Consider the following 20,093-nt stretch of genomic DNA (forward strand, 5'->3'; position numbering starts at 1 on the left):
ACTTGCATCCCACCTCCAAGATCCTCCCGCCCCCTTTGTAGTCCCGCGACGTCCCCTCGCTCGGCCAAACATAATTGTCCAGCAGATAGATTACATGCTGCTAACACTCACTCCTTTGAAGAGTCAAACTGCAAAACTAAACGCTGGATTTGAGTTTGCGCACAGATGCACTCCGAATGAGCACATTGGGTGATGCCAGCTGATTTGACAAAGCACCTCAGGATCAAATGGTGTCAACGCTTAAACCCTTTTGACTCGCGACCCCGAGGAGCTTGATTTTGTCTGGGGGCCGTGGACCTTGGTCGCATCACAAGAGAAATCTAGAACAGACCCCAATTCGTCTTTGATCACGGCCCAAACACAAATGTCCAGATCTGGTGCACAGGCGCGCGGACCACGCTGTGCCGCGTGTGAACGTTTAACATCACGTCATTTAAATACGTAACTTACATTGTGAGACTCCATGTTCAAGCAGACTCAATCCCGGGAGCCGGGGTTGGGGAGGAGTCACGACACAAAATGGTGACGGGACAATTTACAATCTACAGTAAAATGCTCGATCAAAGTAAAAAATTGGGACAAAATACGTTACAAGGAAACATTTGCTCTCGTGAAATATAACTCTTCTTTAAAAGAGTGGCCTAAATGTTACAAAGGAACTTAACCGTCTACATGATGATAAGAGCTTTGAATGTGTTACTGTACGTCTGGTGTTGATGTGTGTTATGCAGGCTAGAAGTTGCATGATGTAGAAAAACATAGTTTGTATCCATCGAAATGTACTTTTGTTTCCTGTGAAATCCAGCGTAATATTCTCCCTGTGTCCGTTGGCCTCCTTTCTGTTGCCTGCTGTAACAACAACAGTGATTTTGGCTCCGCGGTCATCAAGCAGCATCTTTGCAGTTGTTTGGGGAAATGCCCATTGAGTGTTCTGAGTGCTAATGGATCCTCGTTGATAAACCTTTTTTGTGGGAGGCCTGGGCCAAGTATTGATTAGGAATCTACAAAAGGTTCAGTTAAAGCACTCAGAGTAGTTTACATCAAGCGGTCGGGGGAGAACAGCAGCTGCTGATCAGGGGAAACGTGGGGAGGTTTTGAATTTCTCCAGATCCAGAGATCAAACACGCTGGATATGATGTTTCACCCACTTTCCATATTTAATACGCTAATAAAAACACAAGTAAAAAACCTTTGAAATACCCTTTAATCATTGAATAAGCTTGTATAATTTACATACTGCATAATACAATTCCGCCACATCAATGAACACAATCAGGTATTTGTTAAACACTTTCACTTTTTCAAAGGGAAAAAAAAGAAAGATCATGTTTCTCTGGGCACGTTGCACGACAGGACGATAAAAAAAAAACGCAGCGGACAATAAAATCAAAAACCACTCACTTAAGCAAGACATTGATTGGACTGATCCAGTGTACCGCGGTCGCTCTCAGTGGCTTTTATTTTTTCCGATTCCTCTCAGCTGAGTTTTTCGTTCAGAGCCCAGTGTTCACTCAGTGGGGTTCATCTTGCTCGTCTGTCTCTCTGAGCAGTTTGGGGATAGGAACAAAACACACGCACGCGCACACACACACACACACACACACACACACACACACACACACACACACACACACACACACACACACACACACACACACACACACACACACACACACACACACACACACACACACACACACACACACACACACACACACACACACACACACACACACACACAGGGATGAAATATAAATAGGGTTCAAGGACAGGAAATGCATAGCGGCTCATTCTGAGGGGCTGTCAGGTATCTAGAGAGCCTTGTGAGTTCAGGGCTAAATTGTGCTTGTGTGTGTGTGTGTGTGTGTGTGTGTGTGTGTGTCTGTGTTTAAGCGGAAGGAAGAAAACAGCAGGGCACCGGGAGTGGAAGCTTTATAGCTGCGTGCTGTGTGCGCCGCTGCTCCGCTCCCACCACTTCGCCTCCGGGCAGACACAAACAAGTCTGTGTTTTCCAGCTTCTCGGATGAAAAAAAATGGCCCAAACTTGCCAGGCGAAATGCTCTTGACAGCATTTCAGGTGGCACACGAGAGACGGCGGCCGTGCAGCGTGTGAGTACCGAGCAGGGCAGCGGGAGAGGGAAAAAGGAAGCAAACATTGGTACCAGCAAGTACAGTGATTTAGTGTGCCTCGCTGAAAAGGGAAAGCATGCCCACAAATTGCCGGAATCCCTAACGTCTCGGTGCAACAAAGACATCACATGAAGCCGACGCCGAATGATGGGCTCGTGTTTAAAGGAGCAGCATTGGATTCCTGCTCCTTGCCGTTATCCATTACGCCCCTTACTTGCGGCGAGCGGTTTTACATTCGGTCGCCGGGGCTGAAGCCTGGTGGGTCCGATTGCCATGACGACCGCGAGCATACATCCACTCGTCTGTGCAATCGTGCTGTTTGTCTTGTGCCCAGAATAGCTGCAGGGTGCCTGGCACCTCAAACCCGGGCAAACCACGTCACTCAGTGGACGTCTGATAAATCCTGGACGTCGCCGAGGCAGGGAACGGAGACTTCAGGGGGCTTTTCCTGGAAATTGAGGAGGGACATTTGTTTTCCAGGTTTGATTATTTTTTTTCCCCCCACAACCTCGCCAGTTGGTAACACCTCCACTGTTTGCTCCTGGACACAGAAGTGATCTTCCCGGTCGTTGAGGCCACGAGTAATTCGCCCTGGCACCTTGACTGTCAGCACCGGAGGGCACTTACAACAATGTTGACGTTCCCAGTTTTAGACTGCATGTGCCCACCGACAACACATCAAACCGTCATGGGCTACAGTATATCTTCAGACAGACACACTATATAGCTAGATGTAATGTGTTTTACAGGTCTGTCCGCTGCATTGAAATGCTTCTTTTTTTCTCCTTTCCTACACAGCCGAGCTAATTTGGAAAGAAAACCGCAAACTAGCGGAGCAGTCTCTCTGGCATGCGATATTGCTTGACAGCCAAGACATATGTTTAAAGGGGAAGGCGGTTTTTTGAATGACGTCACGTCCATACTGTGGCTGGATGATAGCCTCTATATACCATGCGCTGAAATGCTCATGCAGAGAATGGCTCATGTTCTATTTGTGTCCGGGGAAAAGGCTGCTCCGACTCGTCCGAGAGTTCCAGGTCCCGTTTTAGCTCGGTTTTCCCTCTGCCTGTCTGTCGGGACTGGCCTGTTTCTGTGGTGCTGGCTTCATGGCGCTGTCTCCAGTGAGGGCATTGTGTGAGCGTGATGTGTGTGTTGGCACAGACTGGACGTTTCCATTAAAAGCCAGTGTGTTGGTGGAAAGTGGGACGGAAAGAGAGGCCGAGAGGAAACACTTCGGTGCTTCGAACTAATGGAGATGCTGAGTTTGACATTTCTGTACAGTGAGCTGCGGCGGAAAGGGAATTTACATGGACTGACCAGTTGACACAGAACACTTGCATTATGTTAATGTTGGCAGTGGCGGTCAACAAGTGAGTTACCTCTTTACATGGTGGAAGAACTGTTCACTAAGCAAGATCCACGTTTCAAAGAAGTTCACACAGGTTTGAGAGCTGGTGTACAGCGTGTGTTTTTAGTTAGCAATTTGTCAAACTGGAGATTATAGGGTCACAAAAGCTCTGTTTACATCTTAGTATATTCACCATGCAGCAAACCATTATTTGACGTTATCATGGTTCAAGCTAATGTCAGCTCTTTACTGTATTTGGAGAAGTCTACCCTCCAGCTAACTTCATCTAAGCGTTTGCCAAACACGTCACTTGGCTGATCCTCAAAGCCATTGTGTCTTCTGATGTTAAACATGGAAACATACAGCACGGAAAACTCAACAGTTGAGCAGTTAGGATATAGAACCAAAAAAACCAAAAACCCCTTTTGCCAGATTCTTCTTTTAAAAGAAGTCATCATGAAACACTAAAAAGCCGGCTGGAGATGACATTTTCATCCATAGCTTTTAATGTGAGCTGGTAATATCTGCCAGGATTCAGGCTGCAAAATCACGCCGACCAGAAATGTGCCCCTGTTGCCATGAACTACATGTACCATGCAACAACAAAAAGACATGCAGACATTTTAAATCAAGAGGGAAAGGGCTTAGTAAACTGTTTAAAGAATGCATTCATTTCTTCATGAAAAAAACAAAACAAGGCCTATGTCTTTGAGGCAGCAAAATGGTTTGGGAATACTGCCTGCAATATTCTGAGTATTGCATTTGTTTGGTATCAGCCCTATAAGCGAAAAGGGGTTCAGAAGTGCACAACGACACCACACGAGAGAAGAAGAAGACGTTCACTATAGAAATGTCAGCTTTTTAGACGGGCACATAAGGTAGCAGAGAGGGTAAGCCGAAACGTTTTCACGACAGGTTTGAAACATAAACAGCTATCCACTGGTTATGTAACATTGTCCTCTATTTAGGAAATGTGTTGCACTAGCCCTGCTGCATTAACATGACAAGGTGCAGAGTGGTAGGAGGTGTAGTGACGCTGTGATGACCTTTGGGACTCGTCTTTCTTATGCAAACCTGACAAGCCAGCTGTGCTCAGGCAGTCACGGGTCTGTACACACACACACACACACACACACACACACACACACACACACACACACACACACACACACACACACACACACACACACACACACACACCCTCTCTCCCGGTCAGTGTTCTTTTTCGGAGACTCTTGGAGAACAACATTCGTTTTCTTCTGCTGTGAAGTGGCTGCTCACGTAAGCCAGTAGAAAGGCTGTAAGAAATATTGCTCTTCTTCTCCGATTGTGTTTGGTCCTCCACACAATTTCTCACAATTCAGCCAACAAAAGCTCCCAGCGCAGGGCATGCAATAACCACCCAGGCAACGTCACACATCTACCACTCGACACTCAATAGCACACAGACTGTTGGTCTAGCCATTTGCACACACAAGCAGTGGCTAGATATATATATCATTTAAAAAAAATTGGTCCAAAAATGCAAAGATTATCATAATAACAGTGCACTCATCTCAGGAGGGAAAGCACAGGCAAACTATGTAGTAAGGTTTACACCAATCAGGCACAATATCTGCTTTTAAAACCCGACACCAGAACTGTTAAAAACAAAAACAAAGCAAAAAATATACAGGCATATTTCAGTATTTGCTCACAACCAGTCACGACTAGTACCTGATGCACAGGGTAGCTGTATTGCGATTCAGTGAATATACAATATTGCAGACGGTTAGTTGATCACTGAAGGTGTTAGCTCCACAAAGACACAAACGTGAACAGTGGGAACAATATTTTTCTCAATGAGGGAGACGTCTACCAAAATCAGTGCTCTGTCCTCAATGTCGTTCTCATCATCTACTGGTGTCAAGGGAAGTTTCCGGGGAGAAACACAGAATTTATAATAATACTTGTTAATTCTTCTACTATACTGTCTACAACCATTGGAAGTGCACAGTTACATTGTCCATAATTAAGGGTCTATAGAATGTATTTTCTTGCGACATTAATGAGAGGTTGATAACGTTGGTTTTATACTATTACTGCAGAGCAGCGGGCTCCCTCCGTTCTATTGTTTGTGGTGGTGACTGTACAGTAGCGGTTCCCCAACCTAGTGGTGAGCACCCCAGAAAGGCTCCCGAGAAAAAGAAGAAACATGAAAAGAAAAAAGAACACTCTCTGAAGCATATATATATTTTAAGCCTGGATATTCTTCCTTCATTTAAATGCCTTTAAATAAAAAAAATGCAGAAAGGAAAATCCGTCCTCAGGTTGAACAGCTCTCAGCTCATGACCACAACAATGGCTGGGAACCACTGACATACAATGTAAAATAATTTAAGAACAATCTTTCTGTGACGGGTTTTAAAAATAAGTAACAAGATTTAAATAAGTATTGTACTTTGTCGGAATTTTCAGGCTGGATGGCAGAACGTCTTTTTATATTTTACATTTTGCATATTTTGTGTATCACATTTCAACCTGAAGTCATGCGTCAGTTCTCTGGCAGATCATCTCACTGTGCTTTATTTCTCGGGACAATAAAATAAAATAAAATCAGGGAATGCCAAGAAAGGCCCTGAGAGAAAAACTATGACAGGATTTTAAAATTGTCCAAGGTTAGTATGCGGCAGCCCAGTTTGGCTGACAATGGTTAAAATCCTGTAATGTGCATCCATCTTAATACTGACATCAATGTTTTTATAGAAAGTTAGTGCAGTCACAGGAGGGATAAACAGAGCAGAAACATTATTCCTTGTCTTTCAAACCCAGTGTCTTTCGCCGAAGAAAGCCTTCCCTTCTGCATTTCACGACAGCAGTTCACTTCCCCTAACCTTCGGTGATCCGGTCTTTGATGTGGCAGGGGGAGTGGTCAACAGACAATTTCGTCCCCTCTGTTACTACTTACAAAAACGTCACATCTTCTTGCGACTGCACCCACCGCCAGTGCGCGTCGTACTCCAGATGCATTTTGCCATTCATTTTGCAAGTATCCAACTCGAACTTTCCATTTTTATAAGGTTTCAGTTTGGGGCTCTGGCCGGTTCCCAGTTTCTCCGTGAGGCTGGGGCGGGCTGGGCTACCAGTTTGTTTCTCCCGGACACCGTTAACCTTAATGGTTTGTGCCTGGATGTTGTCCTTAGAAATGGGGCTTCCCTTGGCCGTCTCTGCCGCCTTGGTCCACACAGGAGCATCTTGCTTGGGGCCCTCAGACTTGGCTTGGGCAGAGTTGACGGGAACAGCTGGCTTCCCAGTTGCAGTGCCAGCCATCCCAGTCCCAGAGACAGCACTGATAAGCCCAATCCCTGGTCCACCTTTCACCTCTGTCCCATTTCCAGCCCTAACCCCATTCTCATTTGCCCCAGGCCGAATCCCACTCCCAACCTCAGTACCAGACCTCCCCCCTACCCCCGCTCCTGTGACCGGGGCCACGGTGCCGCCCGCTGTTCGGCCTCCAGCGGTAACATCTGAAACCAGCGGTGTGGTGGAGCAGATGACCGACTCCGAGCTGGAGGGGCAGTACTCATCCATGTCGTCCGCCAGGGTGTCCAGATAGCTGCCAATGGAGATGTTGTCCAACTTGTCGTTAGGGTCCTGCAGGCTGCTCCAGGAGCCTCTCCAGGAGGTGTCTGGGCCCTCTCCCAGGCTGTACTGGCTGCTGGTGAGGCTGCTGCATCGGCTGGTCATAGTGCTGCGCTCCTCCAGCAGCCATTTCACTGCCTCAATACCTTCATGGACCGCCAGCAACTGCTGCAAGATCTTCACATCCACTGAGCGCAAATGGGCCTAAGGAGGAATAGAAATTGAGATGTAAATAAAACCGCATGGTGACAGTAAAGCTGAACGTTAAGTCGGAATTTTTCATTGCGCTTGTGTTAGGATATTTTTGCAGTTTGCAGGAGGAAAGAAAGAAAGTTATATAAAAGAACCAGACACGCACATAAACTAGGGAACCACTGGGACTCTGCAGATATTTATTTTAAGGAGTGAGCTTTGGCACCACAGTCAAGTGCAAACACCATTATAATGCTATTAAACCTTTGCAGATTACCATAATTGGAAGTAACAAAGAAGCTGGCAGGTCAAACGTACAGTGTGCTGCATCCAGTGTGGAAACAAATACAGTAAAGGGCAGTGGAAAAGCACTTAGCGAGGGAAATAAAAGAATTAAGAGAGGGAGACAAACTGGTATCAGTGGGGGGAAGAAGGTTTAGAGTGGCATACTTTGATAGATGAAGTTGTTTAAAAGTGTTAACAAGGGAACATGAACAAAAGTAACACAGAAGGAAAGGGTGTTGAGTGATAGAAATGTGATACGGTGGAAAATATGACATATTTGAAAACAAAACCCCCCACAATCCTTGAATAACGCTCAAACAAAGATGCCACTCAAATTGTGCAAACTACTCAACTGTTTAATAATTCACGACGTCATCGTGGTGCAAAATAAATAAAGCAATGATGAATGAAAAAATGTGACATGTGGAGAGGAGGTTGAAAAAAATGAGCTCAATGGTGAATGAGAAGAAAAACGATGGCTTCAGTCATGGAAAATTCCTCCCCAGACTACGTTAGCAGAGGTCTGCGGTGAAGCGCCGGGCCAAGAGGTGATATATGGCACCGACATTCAGAGCTCAGCCCGATGGTCTCCACCTCCGTCTGCAGATAACCAGCCTCTCTCAAAGCCCGAGCTCTTAGCGTCTGTTACTTTTCTTCACATGATATTTTCTCTTTGTCACTTTTTGTGTCCACCTCTCATCGTGCCCTTGAGTTTCGAGTCCCACGTTTATGTTTTGCTTCACATGCAGTAATTGCGGCCACATTTCAGACAGGTTTCATCGTAGTTTGGTGCAGTTGATGATTTCAACATACACTGAAGCATACAAGTATGTCGTTGAGTTGATGGAAGGCATTCCTTTGTCCGAGTAAAAGTAACAATACCAGATGTCTAAAATACTGTAAATACGAGTTAACGTTCTGTATTCAACAAATTAAAGTATTGCTCGAACTATTATAAGCTTTTGACTCTTATCTAAGAGAATATGCATCATACTTTACGAGCTAATGTTTCTGTTGTTTTTAATTAAACAATGTAATACCAAAGAGTGCCAAAAACAAGTATTTTAAACAACTATTTGTACTTAAGTAGTTGAGTATAAATGTACTTACATTCCACCATTGTGTTTCACTAAACCGTGTAGTACAAACCACTTAATACGTAATGTTATCATGCCAATGAAATATACCGTATAAGACAGGGGCCATAGTCACAGGAATTTAACTGTAAATGGTACATTAAAATCTGCACATGGCTCATATAGATTGGGGTTGGGGTCATTTTAGAGCAAAACACATTGTTTGTGCAGCATTTTCAACAAGTGCAGGAACCATCAGTTACTTAGACCTTTGTTGACCCTTCAGTTTTCGTATATTGCTCTCTTATTTCCTACATAGGGTCCTCGTGACCTTCTGGGTCATGCCAATAAAACAGTAGAAGGAACATATTGATTGTTCAAAACCTGCCAAGCTACACATCACTTGGTCCTGCATAACATCCACATCTATAGTTATACTGTACTTCCAGTGGAGTGATGCATCATTGTAGGTTTAGCGTGTATAGTTTTCTTTTGTCATGATCGATCAGTGTTGTTCGAAGCATAAAAAAAAAGTATCTTCAAGAGCCTGACATTCTTCCGTCTACGAGGACAACGCGGCACTTTGTGTGAATGGGAGTGCGCAGCCCTGATACATCATCTCTGTGCGTAGGTGGTGGACCTTTGTTTGGACCGGCCACCAGTCAGGACAGTGAGGCTGCAGAGTCAAACCACGCGAGCACATTTGGTCCTCTCCGCTCATCTGTCTTGGTACACCATGCCCACCGTGGTTCAGCGAACCACACTGTGGGATACCGATTTAGATCAGCGGTCACCAGTCTGGATGTTGATATTCCAAGATATAAATCTCAGGAGTCACAAGATGATGAATGTTACGCATTATAGTGTTTTTCTGCAGCTATTCCAGCCGACGTGTGTGTGTGTGAGAGAGACGGTAAACCCGCTGCCATCCTGGCACACACACAGACATTTGTGGTTTGAGGGTATTTTCGGGCAGAGACTGAGCGTCTAATGAGGGTGGCAGTAAAAGTAGCTCCATGCCTGTCAGCGCTGAGGTGGCACAAAGCTAATGAAGCGTAGCGCTCCACCAGTCTGCGCTCACGCTGCTGCGGAGATGAGCCTGTCTCAGAATATAAATCCAGTCAATTCATTGCCGTTGAATGTTTCATTCATCCTTCTTTAGTGGGGCAGTTGTTCAGTATTTAACATGTGAGCAATATGAATGAGGATTGTTCTGCCATCTGTCAACTCACATGTACTGTATGTATATATGAATCATAGTAATTGGGAGTTTTAAGGCGTTGGTTGAAGTAAAAGTTTAAAAGAAACTGCGATGGGTGTTTATCGCAAATTTCGGACATTTTATAGACCAAACAATAAAAAGTCTCATCATAAACATAACTGGCATATTAATAGCTTAACTTCCAACACTGTAGCTATTTCCTTGTGTTACTGAATGAGAATATGCAAATGTGTCCTTTATGCAAATCAGATTTCACTCTTCCTCTTTTCTTTTTTTTTTGCCGCCCACACGCATCTACATTCATGCCAACTGCGTCTTGTATTGTGTTGTGCTGCCGCTGCTCCTGCAGATTCACCTTTCATCTCCATTATTTTCATACTGCAGTGACGTCAAACCTAATCGTTAAAGGGCCGCGTCAAACGAGAAAAAGGTCAAATTGAGGCCAAAAGGTTTCGAGTGTGTGCAGTTCAGAAGGAGAGTGGGGGATGGAGGGTTCCTGGACTATGCAGCCTTGGGGACTGAAACCCCATTAATCGTCTCTTCTCATTTTTTTTGGGCACATCGGTACACAGCCAAACAGATTTCAGTTTTTCTCCGCGGGCATGAGGCCAGGCACCTCCTGGCTGACCCACACGATTCTGGAAAGCTAATTTCCCTGCCTTTTATATCTGGTACATAAGGGCATATGTGTTTGTGCACAGCAAACAAAACGCATAGAAAGCAATCATTGAATTGAAAGAATTGATTTCATTGATTTGAAATAAATCCAGTAATTGACATTTTGGTTCAGGATCTTTCTTAAAACTAGACATCTGAATTCCAATTTATCTGCGCATACTCTCCTTTCCTGGAAGGAACCTTAACATTTGAGTCTAACTACAGAATAAAAATATGTATTGATCAGTTGGTACGTTATGGTTATGTCTAGATGCTAAGCTGCCACAAGCATGCAAGCGGATAGCAGGTGAGCTGCACATGGAAAATGGGAAATGTGTCAACAAACAGGTTTTCCTTTTTGCACAGAAAAACGTTTCCAATAATAAATTGAGTAATAAACATCCACAGGGGTTTAAATGCAGCCATTTCTTTCCCATAAATTCATCTGGAAGTCAATAAAGTCACAGTCTCGATCTTGTGAAATGTTTTCATGACACCTGCTTCCAAGAAGATGTGTAAAAGCAGTTTGTAGTTTTCCTCTGGACATCTGCTCTGTCGCTCATGGCGACGGCGTTTCGAATCGCACCATGTTGGACCGTGAACCTCCGTTTGCTCGGGGCTGAAACCAGGCGGACACAAACTGGGACAACAGCTGCGGCAAATTTCTTAAAAAAAAGTCGACCGTGATTTTTTTTAAACATCGACTTTTCGCTGCATACCAACGATCAACCAGGGGAAACAGAATCACACGCCTGGACTCTGGATGCTCCGTCCTCTGTGCGTTCGCTGATATTTCTTTGTCAGAACATGTCATTTTCCAAACAACACGGGGCCAATTTATTGCACCACAAGTCGCAGCAACGTCGTGGACCTCATTTCTGTAATCGTGGCCATCACTCTGTTCTGTGGCAATAACATTATTGTTGGCTCGTTTGCAGCCGGTCTTCGGCTGACTGCTTGTGTTTCTTATGCCCATCGATCTTCATTGCACCGATGAACTCGTGCAATATTTTTGGTCACTGAAATGTTATCTAAACCATAAGCCATGATGAAAATGAATCACACTCTGTGTATAAAGCAGAATTATCCTTTAAGCTTTATCTTTTGACGTTATAGCTCACCAGTTTTCCCTCAAATTAAATGTGCTAAAATGCATCAAGGGGCTCCACATCAGGGGAACGTTTAGCAGCTCCAATCATGCTCTGACAGACTACTATACGTTCGAGTCGTCCGTGATGCGCCCACGTCGTGATGATGGATGCGCAGCTGACGCCTCAGCCGTGACGCAGGCTCTCCCGTGTGGCAAAAACAGCTTCTCAATGTCACACATCTATTTAACAGACTGCTGAATCACTGCCAGCAGGGACGGCACAAACACACACACACACACACACACACACACACACACACGCTCCTAAAAAAAACCCCTGCGCTCTCTCTCTCTCTCTCTGTCTCTCTCTGTCTCTCACATCCGCCTAGTGTCACTGTCTGTCGTTTCACCTCCCCAGTCTAACCTCAGGCGCTCTGCGGACGTGCGCCATCCTTGCAGAGTCCGTCCAGTCTCTCTATTAGACGGCAGCGGGTCGCCCCTGCGGCTCCATCCGTCTGCATTCATCTCTGAACGCTGTGCAAATATCCACTCACCCTTGTCGTTCTCCAATTCCTGTCACATTTTTTGGGTTTTCTGTCTTTTTAGTGTCAGACTGCGGGGAAGCATTGGCCTTCCTGTTCCTTCGCTTCTCTGTATCATCTTAATCCGTCTCTCTTTTGTCCTGCTTCTCCTTTCGAGACTGACCAATGGACGATGGATGTTCTGGATGGAAACATGCGGGGATTCATCGCAAGACTAAATGTTTCGTGAGATCACAGCACAAAAGGGGGAAAAGTTCTACTGCATTTCGACAAAAAATGCAAGTGGCGTCTTTAAATTGGGCATTATTTTTCGCTTCCAAGAGGCGTCACCAACGGACCCAGACGGATCATGTGACTGTTTCGCGATGCGAATGATCGTTTTGTAAATGTCAACAGAGTCGAGCGTACGGAGAGGAGATGTCTGTGAAGATGATTCCACAATGTCTGTGAACGAGTGTCGCCGTGTTTGTGGGAGAATTTTTCAAAATGTCAGGTACTTTAAGTCAAACGCTCGTTCGTTAGCGGCAGCCTTGGTCGTTTTTCAGAAGTCGCTTCCATCTGCGTCGTGGTATAAACGCCGCCTGTTATCAGATAAAGTTTTCTGCCGAGGGGAAATCACAACGGAGGGGGTCCAGACCGTATTCCGGCAGAGCAAATTTAAATGAGCCCCCAGAATTCGTCTGGGCCCCGGGCTAGTGTGCAGTAGAATCAATAGGAGGACTGAAAAAGGACCGATCTTATCAGCTGACACTGCCCCTCTCTCCCCATTTGTCCATCTACTCTCATGAAACAACAAAGGGAAAGGAAGGAGAAATGGAAATGAGAAATTGTTGCGGTCTGAAACCTGTTTGTGGTTCTTCTCTCACGTTGCCGATGAATCCTAACGCTCCAGCTGCTGTGAAATCTGAGAAGTCCAATCAGGTTCCCTCGGTAACTTATATGCATCAAACCCGGACAGCAAAGGAAATGAAACATAGTAAACAAAAATGTGGTGACAGAATAAGGGAACTCCGGTTATTCAGCAATAATTCAATTAGACAGGCTTTCGCTGACATCATCTGTGAGGAGACGGCCAGCGGCCAGACGGAGAGAGAAGATCAAATCACTTCCCTATACAGTTGGGCACTGAACCCAAAATTGACTTTGCACTGACGTTTATCTTCCCTAAGGTGGAAGACAGAAATAAAGAGTGACGGGGGGAGAGGTACAGAGGAAGACGTGGACAAAAGAGGAGAATGACAAACCCCCGGGCAATAACACATTTGGCCTTTGATTGTTTAAAATGCAGGTGCTGCTCATGAATTAAGTCCACAAAGCAGCTGGTATTCAAGTGTGTGTGTGTGTGTGTGTGTGTGTGTGCGTGTGCGTGTGTGTGTGTGTGCGTGTGTGCGTGTGTGTGTTTTGCAGACTACCAGTCTTCTGTGGTTTTTTAAAGGAGTGTCTGTGTATCCAGTAAATCTGTTTAGATGGGTGGAGAGTGTGTCTTCCGTCAGACAGCTGGAGACAACTGCAAAAGACAGAAGCTTTAAAACTGCTCCCACAGAGACGAACAAGCTGAGACACAGAAATCACTAAAAGACCAGATTTATCGGCTGTAAAAAGGTTCTCCACCATATATATACTGAGCCATAAGCTATAAGAAAGGACGGCACACGTCGGTATATTAGAAACAGATGTCAGACAGCTGACAGGGTCACGTCTTAATAACGTACATGATTGTTATTGTCTTTTGTTCCTACGACACATTATTACAAAAATAAAATGATGTTTGTTGAAAAAAAATACAATGAAAATTGCCGCAATTAGTCAAATGTCGAAAAATATTTGAAAACATTTTTTTCATTTTTCAAGCATTGTTGCATAAATTGCAAATCTGCAGGTCTGGGAGTTTTTGAAACTTAAAGATTTCAAAAAAAGTTGTAAGTGTAAATGATTAGACAGGCAATTAACAAAATGAATGGTCGTTTTGTAAATTGCCTCATATCAAAGAAGGAACATGTTTAATGCTGTGCCATGTGTTGGTGTTTATTAGTCACAGTACAATTCGTCTGGAAACATAAGACTCTGAATGGAAGCATTTAAAAAAAAGAGTCTAACTCCCACTATGTAATTCAATCTTGCATCAATGTGTTTTATATTAAATGTGTTGTTTGAAGTTTATATAAGATGCAGCTTGTTTGATCCAGTCTAACATTCACAGCCCCCCCCCCCCCCCCCCCCCCCCCACACACACACACACAAACAGCCTTGATTTCACAGCCGACAGAAGCTGCAGCCATCCATCACTAGGCCGTGTGCTTTCAGATACAATAGATTAACCGATGAACTAGCAACAGGAGGGGAAATACGACTCGCAGACTCATTCACACAACTGCGAATGTGCGAGAAGAGTGCGAAAAAGAGGCAGACATTGGCTCACACGTTCGGTGTGTGTGTGTGTGTGCGTGTGTGTGTGTTTCCATTTAGCATTACTCGGCAGATACTCTGTACATGTGTTACTGCACATCTTACTAAGCAGATTTCTGATTAAAGTGCAACGCTCAGAGCTCTTCTTGTGCACTCCCATTACACTACACCGCTCTCACAGATGAATGAAACACACACACACACACACACACAGGCACAGCCCGGCTCTGTGCTGGAAGCGTCAATCCCCTCCAGACAGGAAGCAGCCCCTTCATCACTATCCCTTCTCTCTCAATCCTCCCTCCTCCTCTGCAGCAGAACTGATTAATGTCTCAAACTGTCAACCAATCCGTCTGCTCCTCGACAGATTTACAGAAACCCTCTGGACGCTGCGTGTGTCCAAACTGGGCACGTTGGTCAAATGTGCACTCGGACACTGGCTGACATCGACGTCTGGAGGTTACAACTGTTCAAGTCCCATTTGGCAGCCTGAGCATTTCATCCTTCCCTGTGAAATGAATGGGCTGAGGAGAAGGTTGGAGCCTGTGTCCGCACCCACACAACCAATACTGAGTTCAGACACAGTTGGTCTTCTTCTACACTGGTGTCTCATCTACATCTACCTGAGCTCTCATATGAACCTGATTGCCATCATATTGCCATCTGTGTAAATGTAAAGGCTCCACCTCCACCTCTGTCAGCACGGATCCTGAAGGAATGGAACATTCTTTAAGTGTGGGTTCATTTGAGGCTTGGAATTTGTGGGAAACACAATATTAGCCTTACATATTCACCTTATATGATGCTGTTTCACAAAATAATTAAACAATTGCCAGCGACCTGGTTGTTACTTCTGACACGCCACCACGCTTGAAAATGTGCTTTGGGTGTCATCGATGGATTGTAACTCTCAGAAGACGACTTTCTTTGTTGGGGCGGTCGTTTGCAGCACCGCATGTGCTCCATGTCCCGACCACAGACGGGGGGGTGGGGGGGGGGGCACGCCTGCATCTGCCACAGGAATGTACGATGCTTATGATCATAGGAGTGAATGAACAGCTGTGCAGTGGCGCATTGCTATTGCTACAAACCTCCCCGTCTGGATGAGGTGGAGTCTAAGTAATCAGGACAACAGAGAAAAATTTTGTTTGATTTAAAAATAAAAATCAATCACTGCTCATGGTGGAAAATATCTTCTGTCAAAACAAAGAACGACCTCGGCTGAACCAAAGAAAACCTTTTGGTTGTAGTTCAAACAAAAGCAGAATTTAAATATACCTCGGAGGGACGATGTCCAAATGTAATCACACCAGCGTGTACAGAACTGAAGTGATGCCGCAGATGATAAAAACTACAGGTGTGTGTGAATGTTGTGACTGGGGTGATAAGAGGAGAAGTGACTTCACCACAGGATAAAGGCCTGCGGTGGTCAACTCATTTCCTAGCAACCGCCAGCCATCTGCAGCTGTTGGCATGGTGAGGAGCAGCAGGAATGACTCAGTATGAGCAGTCTAGACGTTTGATCACTCGAGTCGATTGAAGTCACAAATATCACTGATGCATTTTGAAAAATCAAAACTTGTTTACCGTTAATCACGACCGAGCTGAACAGTCCCGATGTCATCGTAACTCCCTGTGATGAACTCTTTGTGTAGTTATAAATACACAGATCTGTTTAAACTGAGCTGTGCTGAAACTTTCTGTTAAAGCCAAATCAAATATACTGACATGTATTTTGGATAAGTGGCGGGGAGTGGACCTCACCTGCCACCTGCACTCATTGGACGGTACTAGCTGTCAATCACACGGTATCCACGCCCCAATGCATTACCCGTGCTTTATCATCTATTTTACTCTGAATGAGACCATGATTTACAAAAAGGAACATCATCCTGAATTGAAGAAGACTGGAAACTATAGCGATTGAGACCATCAACTCCTCAGGAAAATGACTGACGTTATGAATCAAATGTGAAGTAGAGTCATTTTATCATAGACTTGAAATAGAAACAAACTTCTTTTCGCAAACAGTGGAGTCGCCCTCTGCTGGTCATTCGAGAGAATACGGGTTTTAGGCGTTTCCGCACTGGCTACACATTTTTTTCAATATACAGTCTACGGTTGGAGGCAATAACATTTAAGATGTACGCTGTCCTACAGTGACGTGCCACGGCAATGCGAGGAAGCATTATTTGTTTGCATTTAAAAAATAAAGCTTTTCTGGACATTTTACAAGAATCCCAAAATTTCCTAGGGACTCCAGCGTGAGCTCTGACTGCATTCTCCATCGTCAGCCGGTCATCAGTGGATGCTTTAAGATTTCACATTTTGCACATTAACAGGAACTGAGTGTTGCTATCTTTAATAACAATTCGGTAGTCGTGGTTTAAATGGCTAGATATATTTATAAACAAATATTTAATTCCTATGATCAACTGTAAAAAAAAAAAAAAAAAAAAAGTCTGTATAGAAAGGGGATGAGCTTCATAGCAGAACATTCGTATACAATATCCGGATATTATATTGCATGATTGACTTTGCTGCATGTTTTCATCATAAACTGATCAGCCTGTGGCACCAAACGCACGCGTATACGTGCGCGGAAACACACACACACACACACACAGAGAGAGAGAGAGCGAGAGAAAGAGAGAGAGAGAGAGAGAGAGAGAGAGAGAGAACTTATAGCACTCTGTCTTACCATCTCCATCTTCAGCTTCCGGATCTTTTCATCCAAACTCTTCCTCCCCGTCTCCTTGCCGGTGTCGTGCGCGGCGCTCAGCTTGGCGTCCGCCCGGAAAGGGGACGCCTCCTCCCGCAGACACCTGAGCAAACCCTCGGGGGTCTTCCTGCCGATTTTCGTCTCTATGTCTCTCAGATCCGGGACGGCCTCGCTGGCGGCGCCCTCATCCATCGCGCGTGTCCGCGTGTCCGTGTCCGCGTGTCCGTGTGTGTGTGTGTGTGTGTGTGTGTGAAACCGAAGAAGATCCGCAGGACAGAGATTACGTCCTGCGCGTCTCTCGGAAGTCGCTGCCCGTCGTCGAGCCGCTGGAGCCGCTCACCTCAGGACCGTGGGGCATCATATGCGACTCCGTCTGACAGCATCAACACGCAACGTGTTGTCATCCCAGCATCTTCTTTAACATCTTGTTCTAATGCTGCATCATCTTCTTCTTCTTCTTCTTCTTGTGTCAACAGAGATGATGATGATGATGATGATGATGATGAAGTGGCAAAATCCAAACAAACTGACGATCATCAAGTGACGGCAGAGAGAGAGAGAGGGGGGGGGGGGGGGGGGGGGGGGCTGTCTGATGATTCCCCGAGCTTCGTCAGTTAGTTCGTTGGGTCGGTCGCCTCCTCTGCGGTCCTCGCGTGTGTCTGGTCGGTTGTCGGACACATCGACACCGAGCTGCGTTGCGCAGATTCCACCTGCATGATGACACTGGCAGAGAGGAGGAGGAGACCTGAAGAGCGTCAAGCGAGCCCGGGGAACAGCTGGCTGCGTCCGGTTAGGACTGTCAAAATAAAGCACACGACGGAACTGCCAGAATAAAAGCAGCTGCAGCAACTTATCTGACCACATTTTTTTTTCTTCAATATTCAGTGAAGTCCTCATCCCCGATTAAAACACACAACATATAAGATAGAAGATAAATATGCTTTTTTTCATTATCAGACCAGCTGTAGGAAACATATGAACAGTGATATGGGTGTCTCTGGACATTTGGGGTCATCAGAGGTCCAAAATACTGGACCCTGCCCAAAAAACAGACCCCTTGAAAATGACCCATCCCCAAACATAATCACCGAAATATAATAAGAGAGATAACAGCCACACCAATACGACCATCATTCGTCTAACGTGGATTTCTGTGTCCTTTTTGGTTTATATGTATATATATATATATATATATATATGTGTCATTGAGGTTCACACCCAATTTTTTTTCTTCTAATTTATTTAGTTCTTGATCTATTCTTTTTTTAAATTTCCGAATATGGTTGTGTATATAATACAGTATGTATTTATGTCCAGCGAGTCATCGCTAGCTTCTGTATTGTTTACTGGGTCTGATTCTTTGCTGTGGACTACAAATGTGAACTTACAGATGGTTAAATGAGAAGAACGATAATGTATTACATCTGATTGCGTGGACCTAGAAAATCATAATAAAAAGGGAATTTAAAAAAAGAAAAGAATGGGGAAATAAAATGGGGAATAAAAGAAAGATAACAGCACCAATTAACACTGGCAGCAGAGGTCCAGAAGAGCAGCAATACTTTTGCAGAGAGGTACAGTTTATATACTGGTTGTCTACATGTTAGTCATCCTAAAGTTTCAAATGCACATTTCCATTCAGTATATAAAAAATGAAAAGCAAAGCAGACACATCCAGGCAACACTAAACCTTTAACTCAGCTTCAGCTGTTTTCAATTTCCTGGAGTTCTGCTGCAGCTTATACGCTGAAGTTAAATATTACAACTGACGTAGGCATCGAAGAAGGACTGTTGTCTGTGTCACATTACTTTTTAATGTACTTTCTCACACTCGCACGCTGTCGCTCATCATGACAAACTTCTCCCAACCCTCACTGTACTTCAGTCCAAGGATGATTTTTTTCCTTAATGGGATTGGACCTCATCATGTGGAACTAATACATCAGGTCAAATGCCTTGTGGTTTTGAGCGTGGCGGGCTAGCTGACGTACCGTATTGGCAACATTTTGGAGTAATGGACATTAAATTCAATAAGGTGTGTGGTGAGCATAGCTTTTTTCCCCCTGACATCTTCCCAATGTCTGGGAAAGCGAGTAACAAAGACACATGCCTAACAAGGTTTTTAATTGTCCCGTGTTTTGTTTTTTTGTGATGGAAGAATTCCACTAGCCATCACAATTTCCTGAAAATGTTTCATCCCTGTAGTTTGTCTGTTACGCACACAGAGACACAACAAAGAGACATGTCATTTGCAGTCACAGAATGTGTCCGGAGAGCTGTAGAGATGCTTTTCTCGGGATGCCAGACAGAAGCCGACTAAAAAACGGCGGTGGGCAACTGTGATGAAGTGGCTTAGAAAGGCAGAGGGGTTTTCTGCTATAAGCACTAATTGACTGTACAAGTGTGTCTCAGGGGGAACAAGACAGATAACGGAGGGATTCTGCACTACACAAAAAAAACAGATGAAGATCTGCGTTAAGAAACGAAAGCTCCAAAGCAGAGACGGGATCTGAAGGTCGTCCCGGTCTTTCTGATATGACAGAGCGCTGACGTGAGGCTTCTTTTCTTCAGGCTGGAGAACAGACATACTGAATTGTTAAACGCCTCCATTCTTATCAGTGCTGTGGCACAGTAGTACACACGGATATTAAAGGTGCGTCCAGTCTATGGCCGAGCTCAGCTAAAAGAGCGAGGGGGGCGGGGAAGGTATGAAGACTGGTATTAATGAGGCTTTCCTGTGATCCTATGATCCTTTGTGTTCCGTGTCACATCTCGTGAGGGGCCCCGAAATTCACAGCTATG

General features: G+C 44.8%; 1 protein-coding gene across 1 annotated transcript; it reads right to left on the bottom strand.

Annotated features, from left to right (window-relative positions):
- Positions 1-1,186: 1,186 nt before the first annotated feature.
- lurap1 (leucine rich adaptor protein 1) lies at positions 1,187-17,792 on the bottom strand. Its single transcript, XM_035647649.2, has 2 exons — positions 17,271-17,792; positions 1,187-7,303 (listed from the first exon to the last, which is right to left on the bottom strand). The coding sequence occupies exons 1-2, from the start codon at positions 17,481-17,483 to the stop codon at positions 6,422-6,424; spliced, it is 1,095 nt and encodes a 364-aa protein (XP_035503542.2). The 5' UTR covers positions 17,484-17,792; the 3' UTR covers positions 1,187-6,421.
- Positions 17,793-20,093: the final 2,301 nt, after the last annotated feature.

The sequence above is a fragment of the Scophthalmus maximus genome, chromosome 13 (assembly GCF_022379125.1).
Source record: "Scophthalmus maximus strain ysfricsl-2021 chromosome 13, ASM2237912v1, whole genome shotgun sequence".
Lineage (NCBI taxonomy): Eukaryota > Metazoa > Chordata > Actinopteri > Pleuronectiformes > Scophthalmidae > Scophthalmus > Scophthalmus maximus.

What these genes read in the sequence shown, in the direction of transcription:
- lurap1 (XM_035647649.2), bottom strand. Translation starts at nt 17,483, where the DNA reads ATGGATGAGGGCGCCGCCAGCGAGGCCGTCCCGGATCTGAGAGACATA. An exon ending in GGAAGCTGAAGATGGAGATG is followed by an intron (nt 7,304 to 17,270) that starts GTAAGACAGAGT and finishes ATTCCTCCTTAG; the next exon opens with GCCCATTTGCGCTCAGTGGA.